At 35.7% G+C, this 20,655-nt stretch overlaps 2 protein-coding genes and 1 non-coding gene across 3 annotated transcripts in view; 1 reads left to right on the top strand and 2 right to left on the bottom strand.

Moving 5' to 3' along the window:
- LOC108019067 (serine-rich adhesin for platelets) overlaps positions 1–20,655 on the bottom strand; it is a 52,129-nt gene that overhangs the window by 21,720 nt on the left and 9,754 nt on the right. The gene's annotated exons all lie outside the window — the stretch shown is intronic.
- On the bottom strand, positions 248–319 carry TRNAW-CCA (transfer RNA tryptophan (anticodon CCA)). The gene has a single exon. It is a non-coding gene; the product is annotated as a tRNA-Trp (tRNA).
- On the top strand, positions 19,873–20,647 carry LOC108019091 (uncharacterized). Its single transcript, XM_017086779.4, has 3 exons — positions 19,873–20,085; positions 20,277–20,406; positions 20,468–20,647. Exons 1-3 carry the CDS (start codon positions 19,989–19,991, stop codon positions 20,574–20,576), a joined length of 336 nt encoding a protein of 111 aa, XP_016942268.3. The 5' UTR covers positions 19,873–19,988; the 3' UTR covers positions 20,577–20,647.

Raw genomic sequence — 20,655 nt, 5'->3', positions numbered from 1 at the left:
CTAGAACAGATAAAAGTTTACTATAAATAACTAAATATGTTTTACACATCACGTCAGGATCAATTGTATTACATCCAGTGGATTGAAAATGCAGCAAAGCTAAACAAAATATTTTTTTTTAAATTTTCTATCTATAGTTTAGTTGTTTTTTAATATTTAACATTAAATGTTGGCAAGTTTTAACTAAAACTCTATTATTATTTGTAGTATAGGAATTAAAAATTTATTATAAAAAAAAATTGCCAATTGACCCCGACGTGATTTGAACACGCAACCTTCCGATCTGGAGTCGGACGCGCTACCGTTGCGCCACGGAGTCTACGAGGAAAACGCCACCCGAAACACGAATATAATGCTGTATGGCTGATAAAAGCGTGCCTAAAAATAATACCATACCCACTAAATAATGCGCCCGACTTTCCGTTGTTGTTGTTATTGTTGTCGACGTCAATGCGTCCGTTCACTTTTGCCGCCCCCTCAATTTACCCCCTCCCGCAAATTGGTTTATCTCGTTAAATTATTGGCTTTGGGTCTATCATAAAACCTTTGAAGACCTCATAACATGTGTATCTTTATTTATATTAATATACTTGTTATTCTTTAACTTTATTGAAAAACAGTTATGGTTTTTTTAATATTGTTCTTTTTTTTATTTGACCCATATATAAGTAAACATAAGATCATAAATATATATGTATGTACGTTGCGATTAGCTTTGATTAGATAATCACGACGTCGACTGCGCAGCCAGCATTGCTGCAGCAGAATTATCAGCTTAGCTAAGTTTAACCCACTTCAGTTTTGAATAATAAAAAACTGGTTTTGCAGAAACTATAACTGCAGTTAGATAGATAGCAACTTGTTTTGAGCACCAATAAAGTAATGGCAAACAAAAATCCATTAGGCGAATTTCTCTGGTTTGACCAAAGTACAGTGAGGCCACAAATTGTTAGATAATACATTTTTTCAAAGCATAATAATAATAATATAACGATGATACAGTGAAGTAAAAAATAGATGATTTAGGGGTGGTATAAGGTCTAAATTCTTTCTACTATTGGTCACCTAAAAGAAAAAAAGAAAGTATATATACTACGTAAGTAGTACTCCCAAAAAAATAATGGTATTTGTTGTTAATTGAACTGCCGCAAAAAAAATCTTTTGAGTGAAATTGCAATATAAATATTCATATCCCTATTAACAAACGATGTACATATGTACCATATAATATTTATGTTTAGGCCATAGCTTAATTGCTTATTATGTTTGCCCAGGCTAAAGGTGAGCTTATTAAAGTCTGTTGTGTTAGCCAAATCACCATGAGTAAGCAAGCTAAGAAAACACAAAATTATTTAAGGCCATCTCTTTAAAGATTACACAATTTCGTGCCGTACATTGCGGGCTCTTGAATATTTTATTTACTTGCCAAGTGGCCGAAAAAGCATAAACACGAAAGCTGATTGAGATCTCCGGCTACCAGGTTCATGAAATACCATCTGTATCCATGAAATACCAGAAAACACCTGAATTCATGGGAATATGGGCGCCTATTTATAGGTTCTTGATTAGTTTGCCACGAACTTTCCACTGCGCACTTGAATACATTCGCTATAATTGTATTCAAGCGCAAATCCCCTAGGGAGCCACACGAGCCAACCGTAACCGTAACCACCGACCCCTCCAGATCCCCAAAAACACCTCAGGACCCCATCCTGACCCACGACCCCTATAGAGGTAGGTATACCCACATACTATCGCACAGAGAACCATTCATGCTTATGGGGCACACTAATAAATACTCAACAGTTGCACATTTGAAAATTTCTGTGGAAAATGAGCGGCAAAAAGAGCCTGGCGAAAACTGAAACTATATAAAAAACGAGATATTCATTCGGCCTTCCCGTTTTTGTTTTGTCAGTTGGTGAATACCCTGCTTAAGGTAGTCTTATTATGCATTTATTTAAAAAAAAAAAACGAGAGAAAAGTGAGTATTTTTTAGCAAGTATAAACAATTGTATAGAAATATTTATTTATAATTTAAGGGGGGAAATTTTAACGTGTTTTTTATCAAATCAAGGATTCTTTGTAGAATTTTTACAAATTGAAGAAATGCATCTTTTTAAAACGTAAAAAATAAATCGCGTGATAACTATTTTGACTTAAAATGTTAATAAATAAATATTGTATTTTTCTGATTCTAATGTACAGTTTGTTTTATTAATAAAATTCTTTTTCAGAATAAGATTTTCTGACTATAATACATTATATTATATTATATTATATTATATTATATTATATTATATTATATTATATTCTATTATATCATATTATACTATATTATATTATATTATATTATATTATATCATATATCATATCATATTATATCCTATTATATTATATTTTATTATAATATATAGTTCTTTAAAGTTATTTTTCTGATAAAATGGGGATTTAAAAACATTTTTTTAGTTTTATATATGGCTTGCATTTTTAAAAGGACATCTTCACTGCGACTCCCACATATAAGACCGTTTTTTCTGTGTTTTCCCCCCATTTCAGCCGCAAACTTTTTCAGCTCGTCCTTTCACGGTGCTGTCTGAAATTGTGTGCAGCAGTGTGTGTGCCTGTGTATGCCATTTGTGTGCCTCTCCGCATCCTGATTGTTTGTATGTGAGGAGTGCACGGAATTGCCAGCCAGGCGCTCAGATAACTACGTAGGCATCCTGGCAGCTCCACGTGGCAAAGGAGCAGGAAAACACCATCCTGTCGCAATGTGCAAATGTGGCAAGTACAACGAGCATTTCGAGCAAAATGGGGAGTTGGAGTGGGTGGCTGCCAGAGAGAGAGTACTCATTAATAAGTGAGCAGCAGCACAAAGAGAGACACAAAACAGGACGAACAGGAGCAGGAATCAGAATCTGAATCAGGCAAAAACCCAAGCTAAAAAGCTCGCATCAAATCCGAGAGTTAATGGCCTCCCGTGTTTTTTGCTCAGTTAAGTAGTTACTGCTGGGACTCCCAGCATAAGCTCTACTTAATTCGTTTAAGGACAAAGCAAGTAGTTGTACCTTTCCCCAACCCAAAAACCTTTAACCTGAAACACCACTCTCATGGATCCTGGCTAGAATTTCTCGGTTTGCCGGAGTGTGACAAAAAACGAAATGGGGAAATGTGGATGGGCAACGAACCAGGGAACATTTGTGCAAAGTCCTGCTCAGCAAGGAGACCTAAATGAAGTTACGATTTAGTTAGCTTCCTGTTAGTCATCGCATATGCAAGTTTGGGTTTTATGGCCCTGCAGTTTTCTTGGCAAGAAAGTAGTGAAAATAAATGTAAAGGTCTTAAAATTTAGAAATAGAAATATTTGGTATTCAACGGCTTATAATAATGGATTCGTTAAAAAGTTCTGAAATATATAAAATATATAAAGGTCTTAAATTATAAAAATATAACAGCGGAGAAATAAATATTTGGTATTCAGGGGCTTATAATAATGGATTCTTAAGAAGTTCTGAAATATATTTTTTCATCACATTTTAAAATATATATTTAGGTATTTAAATACAATTTTCTACAAAAAATAAGTATTGAAAAAATATTTATTTTCGGGCTGTTACAATCCCTTTTTTTATAATTTATAAAGAAGAACGTAATAAAATTATTTATTAGGTTTATCAATAGAAACTAAATAATGTACAAAATATTTATTTCCTATCTTCATGTATATGACTTCCTAAAGATCAATTTATAATATGTCTGGTTAGTTTTTTTTTTAAGTTACTCAGAACAGATAACCTTATACATTTAAAATCCATTGGAATTATAAGCACTCAAAGTCTTAGGAATTACCAACACAAATTGCTGTTAGGATCGCTTTTTGCATTAACTTTGATTAAGTGTGTCAATAAAACCTGATTAAAAGCCCAGATAGCAATTTATGGGCGAAGAAGGATGTCAAAGCCCCCGATAAGATATGGTTATGGATATCTATAAATAACCACCTGGAAATAAATGGCATATATTGACAAGGGAAGGTGTGCCGTGAGCTAGTGGCTTATTGATGGTAAAATGTGAACCCACGCGTGGATAAATAAATCATCGCTTTCTAGCCAATTTGTCTTTGATCATCCAAATCAATTTACAGCCCAAGTCAAGCACTCCTAAGTTTGCCCATCGGAAAGTTAAGAACTTTGCCTTAACTTGGTTAAGTGCCAGGAATATTTCCCAAGGTGCCTTCGGCATTTTCATCCTTTGCCATCCTTTTCTCCTTCGACTTGTTTACACCGAACATCCTGCATGTGTGGATGTGTGTCAACAGCTCTTTTTTAATTAACTTTACAGCATCGACGGCAGTTGCACAAACTTATTTAATTAAATTTCGCCATTGAAGCAGCTAATTAGATTTTTAAAACGCCACCATTGTGTTTGTTGTTCCTCTGCTCTCTGATGTTAATGATGATGATGTTGTTATTTTGTTGGTCGTTGCCTGTTTTTACTGCCCTGCGATGCTTAACATAATTTTTGGCGAGCTGGCCATAAAATAGTTACAATTATGTTTGCTTAGTCGGGCTGCGGGCCATGTGCTGTTTGGGTTTTCCTCTTTTTTTTTTGGTATTACCAAGGCACAAGGACTTGGGGGCTCCTAGCCAGCATAAATTTGCATAAATTTCGGGGCCTAATTCGGAAAAGCGGCTGCTGAAAATCGATATGAGGAATTTACAAGAGAACGGCAACAAATTAATATGATTAATTGGCACGTTGCTGGTGCGTGGCAACTAGCAAAAGGGGGAAATTACAGATTAAACCTAGATCTCGAAGGAAAAATACTCTGCAAAATAAACCCAAATCACTAAAAATATTTATATGTAAGTGTAAAAAATAAATATAAATAAATAATATATAGGAACTTATAAAAAGAAATGATTGAAAATTCCTGTGTCTAATTATGTCTTTATTTCCAGCTTTATTGTAGCTTTAAGATTTAATAAAAATTTTAAAAATATTTCCTTTGTCTATAACCTATGGAAGTGTAAATAATAGAATAGTTTTCAGAACAATAAAAATGCAATGTAAAGTACAATCTCTATAAATAAATTCATTTAAAGATAAGCAGGGCTTATATAATATATATCCTTTGCAATCTCTAGTAAAAGTTTTAAAATTATATATATTTAACCCCACATAGAGCTAATATACCCTTCAAAAAATCCACTACCCTATGAGATTGTGGCATTGGGAGTTAACCTGGTACTGGGATCGGACCTCAGAACCACCGCTCGCAGCAAACAAAATCAGAGTGAAAAGCTCGCCGACAGCTGGGTTTCGCAGCGGAGGTGGAGGTCAAAGGGCACATGGGCGCCGAAAGAAGGGGGAGGGGGCGATTGAGGTTACGGGCGAGCACCAAACTGGACTGAGGTGGGGCCACTGATTGACAGCACGTGTAAAAATTGATGTCGGAGGTCAGGTGGGTGGGCCAAGGGGGCAGGGGTCAGCCAGGGGTCGTGCCAATTTGATAAAAACTGTGTGCGCAGAAAGGGATTTCATTGGCAGTTTAACTGGGTGTTAAATTGACCAACAACTGCGGCTCTACAAAAATATCGAGTATCGCAAATATTTAGCAACGCACCTTTCGCCAGGTGTGAAAACACTCGACAGCACTTGTCTGAATGAGTGAATATACTTATGTACACAATTCAATATGTGCGAAAAACAAATCCATTATACTAATTGTTTAACGTAGTTTTGAGTAAATATGTAAAGAGTCAAATATACATGTGTGTCAATATAAACATTTTATTTTATAATGGAAAATAAAATAAAAAACGGAATTATTAAATACAATTTTTAAAAAGAAAATGTGACTATTGATGAATTAATAAAGTTTTATAAACTAATTTAAACAACCTAATTAAACTATTTGTTAAATGTTGCAGCAGGTAATTGAGTAAGCATTAAAAAGTACATGTGTGTAAATAAACATAAATATATTATGATGAAAAATATAAAACATAAGCCAAAATGATTTTTGAGGAATGAAAAACACATTGTATTCTTTGTTTTATACGTTGAAAGTCTGAATCACAGTCTGCCCGATTTGTTTATTTTGATTCAGCAGATGATTTTAAAAATAAATGTTATTTTCCAATTTTCCAGGTGTCTGAGCATATAAAGCTTTATGCGTACGACGCTTTTCTGCGAAAAACTCATAAAAAACAGTTTGCGAAACCATTATTAAATTTGCTCCAGCGAATCCGAAACCCGAAAAAGTTCTCTTACATTTTATTATCCTTGGGATGGAAGCCAAAGTTTTTTAGGGGGCGCAACCCAATCGGGCATTTATCTCTCAAAAGTTTTGCAACGAAATATACCCCAAAAAAGCGAGAATTTCTGTGCATAACATTTGGAATTCATTCAAACCGAGCTTTCGGCATAGTGAACTCAATAATTGTGCTTGTTAAATATTTAAAAGCCAAATGCAGCAACAGGCAGGCAGGATATAGACGGGATTTTGTACAAGCAAGGACGAGCAAGGATGTTGGCCAGGATGTTGGCTGGATGGCTGGATGGCAGGCAGTCGCAACTATAAAATTCATTGAGAGCAAAGTTAAGCGCCAGCTAAAGCAACAAGTTATGCAATGCCATGGGGGGGGGGGGAAACTGAAGGTGGAAAGTGGAAAATGGGCAGGGGAAAAGGGGAAAAGGGGGCCATGATGTCGTGCCGTGTAAGCGTCACTTAAAATGAACCGAAGCCGTTGCTAAAACGTGCTCCTTGCGCACTTGAAACAAGAACAGATTTAAGTGCACGCCCTCCCTTAGAACCCAACCATCTCCACACCCCCAGCAAAAACATACAACCAAGGCTGCTCCGATATTTTTGTCACTAAGCATTGGGACCTCCTTCGCCTGACAAACACTCGGGCGTATACGTAATCTGGCTGCGAGGGCGGGCCAACGGGGCGTATGCGTGCGCGTGCTTTAATGAATGTAGTACTCTATGTATTTGTGTGTGTGTGCGATAAGAAGTCGTTGTTGTGGTCCCTGGTCCCTGGGTCCCCGATAATGATGAGTATCATTAACTGCCTGCTGTTGACATTAAGTTGCCTGCCGCCATTGTCCTTAAAGTCCTCTCTGCCTGTTTTGCTCACTTTAAGGCGATTTCCCCAACCTCGCTTTTTTGCAATTTTCTCAATTTTCCCCTTACCAGCCAGCCATTTTGTGACATTTCCCGTTTCGGATAAACGCATTTAGCGCGGCCTTCGACGACCAAATAAAAAAAAAAAAAAGGTATAAAAAAGATGGCAAAAATCCCATACGCAACCTTTGACACTTTCGCAATCAAGGCAGCAAATGCACCTGTGTGGGTGTCATTGTGGCAGGATGTAAAAGGACCCTCAGAGAAGCTTTGGGGTTTCATAAATGCATTATGCTGAGCTCACACTATTGCACCAGGCCAAGCTCTTTGGGCAAAAAGAAAACATATTTTATACAAGTTTATGAAATCATTTTGCAGCCAGCTTGCTGTCAACATAATTCTAGACTTTGCAGTTTATACTATGCTCTCGGGTAAATTTTGTTATGAATGAAAAATTGATTTTAGCTGGCGTTTTGGGATGATTAAATTCTATATATATAATTATTTTTTTGGGCATAAAATAATGTTATTATTTTGCTGAGGAAAACTAAAGTTTGGTAGAGTTGTTCATAGAAAATTGAAACAGTTTATGAAAATAAAACGGGAAAGTATCAACCATATTATTTTATAAATAGCTTAATAAAGGATTAGAAATTTCTTTTAATTTTTTAAATCATATGTTCTACTTATTTTAATGTTTTGCAACTGATACAATTAATATTTAATCAAAGCCCTTGATAAATATTTAATTTTCAGGGATTTCCACTTGGTTTATTTGACTTTAAGCCAGAGGAAAATCGAATACAAAAGAAGGGGAAATTAACCAGAAAAAGTGTGGAAAAAAAGTGAGAATAGACCGACTATCCCACCGCATTTGTTTGGCGTTGGTTTAACGCAGTTCTATCGATTCGCCTTGTCAGTTATGCTGCATCCACACAGATACACAGACACACACACAGAAACAGTTACCCACATATAGAGCCCGCCTCACACATACAGCATTGCTGATTGCTTTGCCGATTTTGCTCTATTTTTTCAGGCTTTCTCTACTTTTTTCGCCAGCCATTTCTTTTCATGCTGCCATTCATTGATATATGTGAGCTATGTGTGTCCTGCGTTTGTGTGCCGAATATCAAGGTGAAATTCCAGCCTCTGCTGGCTGCAAACTGCAATTGCTTGGCAGAGTTTACACGGTTATCTGATAGCTTAATTTGATTTGCTGCTCACAGACACCCACTCACAAAAGGACTTTCACTTTCACTTGCACCCAAACAATGGCATCCTCTCTGTCTCTCTATCTCTCTCTTTATTATCTCTTTCCCTGTCTGTGGTTGCCACGCTCGATTGCCACTGCCTTTGATTTTCATTTTCATTTCTCCGTGCAACAATTTTCGGTGCTATTTTTCATAGTATACTTTGGGGAGTATCGAGCATTCGACATGCAAGTGCTTTACGCATGATAAATGGGCTGTTTTCTGGCAAATCATTGGCAAATTATTGCATTTGCAAACAGTCTTTATAGCAACATAAAGAACCAAAAAGAATTTACATATTTATCTTCTAGATAGTTTGGATAAAGCTCTTAGCCTTTGCCATTTTTGACTACATTTCGTAAAGTTTGCTTGAAATTTTGAACCCTTTTTGTGAATTTAACCAGCTATAATGCATTTAAAGTTCCTGTAGAATTTAATTTGCATATTTTAATATCAAAGCAAACTAAAATTCTAAAGAGACAACTATATTATATAGATATACACAACTTTATATACTTATATCAAGTCTAGTGAACTCTATAACACTACCCAAAAACAAGTCTTAATTGGCAAAGAGTTTATTAAAAAGTAAAATAAATATATATATTAATTCCGTGCCTGGCTATTTAAGCTCTCATTTCGCCTGAGCATGCCAAGTTCGCAGCTCTCACATTAACATTTTTTAATTAAAAAACAGAGCAGAAAAGGCTGACTGACTGACTGACTGACAGACAGACAGCAGAGTGCTGCACATGGCGTATGAGTGATGTGAGTTTGAGTCCCAGTTTGGATGTGGGCTTCCATCACCTGGAGCATTTGTTTCGCTGGAGCTGCTGGCGCTTCGCAAATTCTCCTTGGCTATTAATGGCCAGGCATAAGAAATGGCAGATTCCTTTTAAGATCCATTTAAATTTATTTCCCCTTATTGTTTGGCATAAATTATTGAAATGGCATTTCCATCTGGAGTTGAAGCTGTATCTGCATCTGTATCTGTCCTGCGGCACGTGTCCATAGCCCATTTACAAGTCCGTCCATGCAGGCACACATCCGGTCAACGAACGTGCCGCTCACGGTCTCCTCATCCCCATCCTCATCCACATCCTCATCCTCATCCTCATCCTCATCTTCGTCCTCGACCCCGGTTCCATTGTCCATTACACGGCGATAATTTGGGTCCACAGCCTTGGGCAGATGACCCACAATGGGAAATGCCGGGAAAAGATAATGGAGAGCCAGAGGAGGCCGATTAATTACATCCACGAAATCTCCGAGAAAGTCCTTGTAAAAGAAGGCAACCTCGTTTATGGATAGGAGTTGACACTCATCGAAGCCCAAGATTGCCATGATTGCTTGTAAATGGGTTTTAAAATTTAAATACATTTATGTAATCCCAAAATCCTACAGTTTTTAAGTATTTTATTTGTGGGTATCTTGTTAAAAATATATATTTTTACTACAAAAGACATATATATTTACTGTATCTTAAAGATAGATCTAAAGATAGATAATGTGGCATTCAAATATATTTTATTTTAATTAAAAGCAGAATATTTTTAGTAGCCAAGAACATTCTGAAAGATTTTAAAATTTATTTTGAGCTTTGAAAGATTTTAAAATTAATTTCTTAGTGACTTTAAATTTTGGAGGACTTAGGTTGTTTTTATTTTTTAAATTGTTTCTATAATTTATTTGTATATGTCAAGAAAGTCCTTCAAAAAGGATATGATACCTATTTTTTAATCGCTAAGTATAGAGCAATAAAGTCAAATATTCTCTTTACTTGATTTGTTTGAGTCTTGCTAAATGAAGGAATTTTTTTTGGAGGTCTATTGCAAAGCTCGTAAAAGTTCAAATATTCCTCCTAAAATTCCAGCACTCTTAATCGACATTTCGGTGCTCTCTTTGCCACCACTTTTTGTTGGCTTTATTCAATTTTCATGTTTGCTAAACTGCTGGTTCCTCTGTGTTTCCTTTGGGCCGTGTTTTACATGCATGTGGCCTCCGAAAAAGAAGAGCGGAAATATGTATAAAATATACATAAAAAATAAACATTACTTATGCTCGACACGTTGCCGCTGCCGTCGACGGGCTTTTGTCGCTGCAATCGAAGAGCTCACCTGTTTCACCTGTTCACCTGTTTCACCTGTTTCACCTTTTCACCGGTTCACCTTTTTCACCTGGCCGTGGGCTTTCCCTGTGTTAGTGTTATCGTTTACCTGTCTATACAGGTGGAGAGCCTGCAGGCGGAAAAGTCGGGAAAGTCGATGGCGATAAAAGCACACACACACAGGGCACACAACCCAACCCCCTTTGAAATTGTTTGGGCTCTGGCATTGGCAATTTGCTATCACAGTGCTCTGTGGAAATCGCAAATTGAATACGAAATTGAACTTTCGCATTTGGAAAAAGGTGGAGGGGTTCGGTGTTCGTCGGAAATTTGCCATAATTGCGTTGAATGTCGATGACATTGAGCACAGGAAACTGTTGCAGCAGCCTGGCCCCGAAAAAATATCCAATAAAATAGGATTTTTGAGCTGCAATTTATAAAAAAAAAACGCACATTCTTATCGTCTCGCCTTAGATACAATCAATAAACATCGCGTATACGCAACGTGGCCCACAAAGAAACACAACACACACAATTCATAAATGCCACGCCTGGCTGGCCCACCTGGTTGGCCAGGTTTTCTTAAAAAGTGGATCAATATTACCCAGCAGCAGTACGAAAAATGGAAAAAAAAAAGAAAGCCCTTGGCTAAGACGTTGACGTGGCAGCTGTGTGTCCTTGCAAGGACAATTGTGTCGCCGCACCACGCCTCCTTGTCCCACATTTCCACCCTGCGAGTGTGTGAATTTGATTTTTCTTACTTTCTCTTTTCTTTTTTTTTGGGTGCCAAGGCTCGACAATGGACTCGCCTTTGACCCGGTCCCAGTTCTGGGTGGAAATTCCACACTCAAGTGGCAATTAGTGGGCCACGCCACGTGCCGCAAAAATTAACTGAAAACTACCAATGAGTGCACTCGGGAAAATTACACTGATGTAATAATAATTAATACAAATATTTGCAAGTATCAATTTCAACTAAGAAATTCTAAACCAATTTTTTCTTACTCGGGGAGCACAGTTATGTATTATTTTCCATATCCATAATTTAAAACTTTAAAAAGATTTATAATAATATAAAAAACATTTCACCTTGGTTGTAAATTATTTATTATATAATAAAAAATATTTGCTGTAAAGTCTGAATAAATAAATTAGATATGGATTTGTTTCTTAAGCGAGAAGCAATGGTATGCATAATATACCATAACAAAAACCATTAAAAAGACTTTTAAAATATCAAAATCATTTAACATTGATTGCAGAAAATCCTATTTTTTACAGTGTATAAAAACAGAACGTTTACCTTGAACGAAACCAAACCAAAGACCCAAACAAAACAAAATCATTCAGCGAATACCAATGTAAATATCATCATCATCATCAACGGCGAGCAGCTAAAACAACAGAGAACCATGTTAAAATAAGCCAAATTGTTTACGTATTGCGAGAAGTAATGGCGTTTAAATTACAAAAGTTCGATTTATGTTCAAAGTCTGGAAATACCAACAAAATACAAAGGAAATTTTCCAAAACAAAGCGGAAAGAAGATGTCAAACGGTAGGTTTATAAATAAATCATTTGGGGAAATTGTGGGGGTTAATCGGAAAAACACAAGCTAATAATAGGTACTTTTGCATTTGCAAAAATATTTGCGAGATATAGAAAAAATATTTCATATTTAATATTATAAATGCTTTATTCTTTGTCGAGTAAATCCTTTTCTTCCACTGAAATAACCCATCAATTTAAGGTAGGGAACCTAAAACGGCGACCGCATCATTTCGCAAACCGCAAATGTGGAAAGCGTTTGGCAAAAAATTGGCTCAGCTTTGATTAATTAACTTAAAACAGCTATTGACATACGTGTGAGCCAACACACACATTCACACAATCACTCGACCAAAAACAAACACACGGACATTGGCATTGGCATACATAAATTGAATTGAAATGAATTGAATTGTGTGGAACGGTCGAAAGGGAGGTGTCGATGCAGCCCGTCCATTAATGAACTGGGCCACGAACACAAATCGATGGGGGTCCCATCGAGATATATCTCTTCTCCGGATACCCCGAATATATTGACATGCCTTAATTCATTTCGAAAACGTTTCTCCTTTCATTTGTTCAACTTATATGGCAAACAATTAATGAAAACAGCAAGTATTTATACGATCAATATGTGGTCGAGGAATGCTCACTGACGGCCATAAAAAGTGCATTAAATAAATATTTTCAAATGGTTTTTATTCATGGGTAGCTTTTAAATTCATTCAGAGATAGCGGATCAAAAAGGATTTATTTTAAAAATTATTTACAAGGAATATTCTGGAATCTTTAGAATTTAAGCTGAAATTTTTAGAAAACAAATCAATAAATATTTGAAAATATAAATATTTAATTCTAAAATCATTAAAAAAAGTTATTAAACCAATGAATAGATTTATAAACAATTAAAATATTTATATTCCCATGGATATAACTAAATATTATTAATGATTTTGTTTACATTAAACACGATTGTGTTCTTTTTAAAAGAATTACATAAGTTTTGCTTATATATTAAGAATTTCCATTGAAACTTTATTTTTTTTGATAATATTGAAGAGTGTTATATCATAAAAACATTTACAATCCCATCTAGGTAATAGTTTCCTTAAGCCGTAGATCTCCATTCAATTATTTCGGATAAAGTTTCTGTTTATATTAATTCAATCTTTATAAAAACTCTTACATTCATAACTAAAACATTTCAGATCGATGGGGATTTGAGTCCATTAGGAAACTACTGACAGTTCCTGAGAGCCTATGGCGCGTAATTGTTTCGTTTCGCTTTGTTTGAATTTGGTTTTGCCTTTGTTTTTTTGTTTTCTTGGTGCAGGCGCCTAAAAATAACCAACAAATCGGCACGAGCACGTTGTCTATATAAATACATATGTACATGCCAAACAAACGGGCCAGATTGGTATGGTATGGTATATAGTATATATCGGGAAGGCATTTAGCTGATGACTACACACATAAAAGTGAAATTGACCAAAGGCGGCAAAACCGAGCGAAACGAGCCATCAAAATGTGAATGTGAGTCAGAAACCCAGAAACCGGTGGGCTCCATTGTTGCTCCACGGGTTTCTCAGGGGTCTCGTATTGGACCTGACCAGGTTTACTCCTGGTTTTCCTCCTGGGCGTTGATTGGCCAGCCCACATGCAAAAGTCAATGGCAGACAAAGTTCCCGTCACCTTGGGGCGCTCTGCCCTTTGCCAATCATTCGCAGGGCCAGAACAAACAAAATACAACAGGAAAAAAGGGAAAAAATAAAATGAAATCCCACCGAAACCGAACTCGAAGCCCATTAACTGCGCTCGAGTGGATAACCTTTTTTCTTTTTTTTTTTTTTGAGGGGCCCCGGCTTCGAGTGGAATTTTTAATTGCGTGAAGGAAAAATGTTCGGCGAGGGAGGCCCGAAATTCATTTCAAAGAAATCACTTCCTTCGAGAAATGGCGTTCGGGGCCCGAAAATTATTACAGACGCGCCCACTTGGTGTCCTTGGCCACCCACTTGTTAGCCTTGCGCCTTCAGGGCCAACAAAACAAAGCCAGGTCGACCTGCACATGGAGAAAATTTGATGCTAAAGAAGATCAGGAAACATTACAAAGTAGAATAAAATCAGACATTAAGTAGTTTTTCAAAGTGTATCTGAATGTTTTTTAAGATTGGTTCTCAAATTAATTAATCAAATTAAAATTTTCTTAAAAATCAGCTAATAATATTATAAACATTTATTCTTATACACTTCTTATATACTTCAACTCCAAAGGAAATTACAACAGTTATCGATAGACTAAAAAAATCGAAATTTTATTGTTATTTATCAAAATCATCTTTGTTCTTATAGAAACCATATATTTAAATCATGTTATAGCCAGTTGATTCAATTTTAGATGGGTTTTTAAAATTACTTTTAGGAGGATTTTCTATTGACCTAGTTTGAAAATATTTAAAATTTGCTTAAAAACCTGAATATAATTTTACAAACATTTATTTTTGAAGGATTCTCCTTTATATTTGAACTCCAAAGGAAACTACAACTGTTATCGATGGACTAGTAAATCGAAATTTACTTGTTACTTTTCATATTTCTTATAGAAACCATATATATATATATATAAATAATGTTATACCCGTTTAATTTAATTTTAGATTGTATTTTAAAACTACTTTTAAGAGGAATTGTTTAACCACTTCATTTTTGATGAAAAGACAGTAATAATATCTGTTTGATTAATATGGTATACCATATTTTTAAAACTTTTGAATATCAAGAAGAGGGTGGGAGTTCATAATTCACTTTCATCTTAACGAATAGACAGTAATTCATAGACTTCAAAGAATAATTACTTGTTGGGCTTATTACAACCACTTAATGAGGTACTTATGTCCTCAACACCAATTATTTTCAGTGTATAAGGACAGGGGAGCGGAGCCTGAGCCGCCGAGTGCTGCTTTGCATTTAATTACGCTTAAAAATTAATTAATTTCTTTTTTGTGCGGAGTGACTCGGGTCGTGGGTCGTGGGTCGCGGGTTTCGAGTCCCGAGTCTCGGGTCCCGAGACATAATCAAGCTGCCGCTGCCAAAGAGGACTTTTGTGGCGGCATCGCCGCCGACGCCTTAATGTATGCTACATTGCGGCCACTTTTATCTGCTTGGCATTATCCTTGTACTTGGATGGGTGGTTTTGGGTGGTTGGGTGGCGATGGGTGGTTGGGTGGTGCGCACTTGTGTCTCTTAAATAATTCAACAAGCGCAGTTTCGCGGTCTCCAGCAACAACAACAGCAGCAGTAAAAACCAGAGAGTGGCAGGGCAAGTCAAGCATTGTTAAATGCCAAGGATAAATTCCCGGGTCTGGGTTAATCCGAACTGTTTGGTCACATTCACACTCACACTTACACACACAGAGGCGTAGCCACAAGTCCATTATCCTTCGACTTACAACGTTTTCGTATCGCTTTGATCCCTGATAATAACTCACTAAAACAATTACAAAGGGTAGAGAAAGGGCATAACTTTTGTGGAATACATTAAATTATAGCCCTCAAAGGTGGGAAAACGTTTTCAATTTGACATTCATTAATTAAATGGAAAACTTAAAGTCAATCAAGGGTAATGAGAGGAATATTTTCCATTTTATAAGACCATGACAATGAAAATAGTCGAGGAATGCTCAATTTCAGCAACAAAAAGTCAATTAAATAAATATTTTCAAATGGTTTTAGTTCGTGGGTAGCTTTTAAAATTATTCAGAAATAGCAAAAATCAAAGAGGATTTATGTTTGAAATTATTTGCAAAGAACATTCTAGAATGTGAAGAATTTTAACTAAAAATTTTAGACAGCAAATCAATAAAAATATTTTAAACTTCCTTGAATATAACTAAATATTGTAGATTATGAACCCCCTAAATGTTTTTATGAACTCCTAATTTAAAAAATACTTAATAACTTGCCAGCTTGTAGAACATTTTATATAAATCCAATTTCTCGAAAGCAACTCACCTGTAAGTAAAGAAAAATATATTTATTATTTTATAGACACATATTTTAGTCTTACTATACTAATTAATATTAGAAGTATTTCTATAAAGTTTGTCAACCCAATTTCCTCACTTTGCAAGCCCATCACAAAGTAGTTCTCTTTTCCAAATGCTTATGATTATTTATAGCTGAAAAGTGCATTTCGTTTAAAATTGTTTATAATTGGATTTCTCTCAGCTGTTGCCATTGCATTTTTGGACACAAAACAGAGATATATTTCCGAGAGTATTTCGCTGCTCGATGTGAAGCACAGGCTAAGCGGTTTATGGACTGAAATTGCAATAGCAAATTTTAATAACTCAGTGTGGTGCTGTCAAAAACAATAGAAGCAACTACAACGAGGCGGGCAAACAAACAAACAAACTGGGGAAAACCACAAGCTCAGGCAACAACAATTGACTCAATTTTAGCATTTTCAAGGTCGCCTGCAGTGGAGGCTGCAGTTGTTGTTGTCTGTGGTAAGACTATAAAAAATGAACACTGGAAAATAAGATAGTTTCCTCATATCCCCATAAATTGGTATAATATATATTGTAACCTATGCCATTTCTTATTATTCCATTTTATTTTTGACCATTTATAAACTAGTATAAATTAACATAATATTGTTTTATGTTAGAAAACGATTTTAAATTAATTTTAATTTATAATATAGCATAGAAAACTAATCTGGAACGGTCTAAAAATTGCACTATAATATATTGTAAACAAATGTTTAAAGGCTTTATACATTTTTGTACTACGTTGAGCTTTCAAAAATACAATTTATTTTACCTTAAGTAGTTGATAAATAATTTTTTTTAGTAATCACAGGTAACAGATATAGACTTCATTATCTAAACAGAATTTCGTTGTTCTCCAGCATAAATATCTCTATACAAAATTTTTGTTTACTGCACTTTACTCACTCAGTGTGCGTGAGATGTGTTGAAAATTTTCGTTGTTTTCCCTTAGTATATTTTTGGGCCACGAATTATGCAGTGAAGCGTAATGCTATTGAATATTTCACGATTGCAATGCCATAATATATAAAATACGGCTAACAGGGTGTAAGTGCAGCAAATTATTGCTACAATGTATTTCTTTGGATTGAACTGGGAGAACAGTGCGTATACTTAATATGAATGAAATTATCCAAAAACCAGATTTCCTTTTAATTTAATTTGATTGAGAAATATTAAGCAGTCGAAATTATAGAGTGAAATATAAAGAGCGAAAATGTAAAATGTAGTACTCATAAGCCTTTTGAATGATTTCTCATAAATATAATTTTATAAAGGAATATTTATATCAACTTTTGTGTTGAGCAAAATGGTTTACTTGCAAGTGAAGGCTGAAAAGGAAACTTTTACACACAAAACATGCGCCTGACCTTCAGGTCATATAGTCATATCTGTTTGCTCAACTATAAATACGTGGAAAGCTAGAATTACAAATACCCAAAGATATGTATGCAGCCGTAAAAATATACGTGTTTGGATGAATGACTTTGGTTAAAAGCATTCCCCGTATATCGCATATATATGTATGGTATATATTTCTCGCCCTTTTTTCGACTTTGGCTGCCTGAAAACGTAAATAAATGCCGAATAAAACACATGGCCGTTGGCCTTTTAACGCAGACATTTCACTGGGAGGCTGGGACAGGAAGCAATTTGTATGCGAGAGGGTGTGTGCCCAGGTGAACAGGTGAGAAGGTGGCCAGGTGGGCAGGTGGGCACCTGGGGTCACCTGCCAGGCGTCACAAAAATTAAAAGCGCCGACAAAGTAGAGCAATAAAAATAAAGCATTTCGCTTGTATCTCATTCACTTTGATATGGACTTTAATATCATTGAAATTATAATGATGTGTGTTTTTATGTGAGACCATAAAAAAGGAAACGAATATCCAGACGGGGATCTCGGCCTCAGGACACCCAAAAAAATAAGAGCAAAACTTCAACGGTTGGTCACCTCAAATTCCCCAGAAAAAAAATAGAGAAAAAAGTTGACCCTTTTTTACACACCTCCATCGAACCCAATCCAAATCCACCAAAAAAATGCGTTCACCTGGCCAATTTGTTATTTATGCCGCATTTACGTGTTGATTCTTTATATATGCAAATACCTTAGCTTTGTGCGTGTGTAGATAGCTCTATTGCTCTATCGATCCAAACAGTTTCGGCCTTTATTTATGCCAAAAGCGGAAACAGGAATTCGTTGGCTCGGGAAAGAGGAATGAAACAGTAAAGTGGGAACAGCCAAAAACGGAAGTGATATAAATGGCTAAATGACTTTAGTTGGCAAGACTCTTTTTATTTTTTATCGAAGGCTATTTAAAGCAACAATGATGTTCTTTTAAAAATAATTGTAAGACAAAAAAGATTTTAAGAACATCACACAAAATTCGTTTTTTAAATACAATAAACTAGCTTATCAACACTAAGAAATAATTTTCAATTTTGGTAAATATTCATTTGTATCCAAACCATTTGACCAAATACGAAACAAATTCGGTATTCAATATATGTATTTTAAGGTTTTTAAACCTTTTTTACATTAAAATATTGAATTTTAAGGAGTCATTTATCTACTAGATAGTAAAAGAATCTGTTTTTGGCTGGGGTGCCTTTAAGATATAGGAATCAAGACTGATGCAAGGCAGGGGAAATTTGAATTACTTATCAACTAAAGAAGAGGTCATCAGTATAAAACAATCCATTTCTATATTAAAGGTCAAAATTTTCAGTATTTAAGTTTAGAGCTCAAGTGAATATTTTATAAATGTATATGGATACTACACAATCAATCAATCAATCAATCTTTATTAGTAGGTATCGAGAACTCATTTAAAAATATTAAAACAAGGGCTATTATCGTTTCAGTTGACAAATGAAACCATAGATCTAAATGCTTAATATTGCATACTTTTCTTTATAGAATTATATTGGAGATATGTATAATATAACTTTCAAAAGCAATATTTTCCCTTTAAATTAGCAAACAGTACTTGGTTTAAATAAGAAAATGATTATGCTTTAAACTCTTCCTAAGTCAAACAACAAATTAAGACCCTTCAATATCTAAGAACACTTTATTCTCCCCTGATTTAAGCCAAGCACTTCTCTCGGGCAAATTCCCCTGTGTTTATTTGAGCTCCGAGTGGGTTGGTTAATTAGCCAACCACTGGGGTCGAGATGGGTTCATTGAAGTGCATATTTCAGGCCCAGCTGAGGCCACTCGATTCAATTAATTTCAACTGACGAACAATGGAGGTCGCTTGCTAATTGGCCAGTCGGTCATTCAGTCCAGAGGTAAGGTAATCAAAACAACACACCAGCTAGAATCGCATTTACTTGGCTCAATAGTGGATGGATAGACCCACTTTCCAAAAGGAAAGATATGTGGACACACACAGCTGCATCAATTAGGTGGCTGCCACAAATTTGTCTGCTTTTTGGAGGTGGATGTGGATGTGGATGTGGCATTCAAATGGAAACCAACAATCACAATTTACAGAAGATACCGAGGACAGACAGGCAAATAAACCAACATTTACATTGGCTCCATGGAGGGGCACACAGAGGGCAAAGGGCAGAGGACAGAGGATACGGAGCTCCGGAGACAGCGTCACTTAATCGAATTATGCAACAACATCAACAGATGACACAAGCCGAATGCAGCTGCAAATAACTACATTAACATATTCGATAACTTCATCAGCATATCCCCATCCCCGTCCCCATCCCCATCACCAACCTCATCCATCTGCCGTCCTCTGACTGGATTTTAATTAAAATGCGCATATGGAATCCGCATCGGGGCAGGCCTGGCACTTCACAGACAGACAGCTCGGAAAATCGAATCTTTTAGACAAATTTCCTGAAAATACACCAGCCAGCGACGGAAAAACACAGACAGGATGCCGCAATCCAGAGTTTTTACCATCCTGGCACTAATTATAATGATTCATGGCGTTTTGGCAGCCAACATCAATTATGAAATCCTTGCGGATGATGGTAAGGGGTTTTATTTTGATATATTTAATGGTATAATAGGGCTCTTAGTGAATAAAATAGCTGCTTTAAGTAAAGTCTTTAACATTTGAAGGGTTGTTGTTATGTTGAAGGGCAATAAATTTATTAAAAACGATTTTTAAAATAATTTATTATTGGCTTTTTCTAAATCCTTATATCATATCTTTCCACAGGACATCCCAACAAGTGTGTAATGGAGGGTCCCAAAGGAGAGGTTATTATCGAAAGTGGCGAATCAATCCACCATCCCACAAAATGCGCGCAGATTGAGTGTGGAAGGGATGGTTGGGCCCTGGTCTATAGGTATGCTTATCCCCATTAATTCATTGATTTTCAAATATTATAAAATATATATTATTTCCAGTTGCGAAGAGAAATATCCTCCAAAAGGCTGTGTATCTGATGGATATGTAGACATTGAGGCTGACTTTCCCGATTGCTGCGAGTTGAGTTTCAAATGCAATGATGCTTAAAATTTTTGGTTAACGTTTTACAAAGTGTGAGAGTGAATAAAATAAAATATGAATCTAAAGAAATAAATAAATATATAAT

Source organism: Drosophila suzukii, chromosome 2L, assembly GCF_043229965.1.
Source record: "Drosophila suzukii chromosome 2L, CBGP_Dsuzu_IsoJpt1.0, whole genome shotgun sequence".
NCBI lineage: Eukaryota > Metazoa > Arthropoda > Insecta > Diptera > Drosophilidae > Drosophila > Drosophila suzukii.
This window is presented reverse-complemented; position numbering and strand designations above follow the sequence as displayed.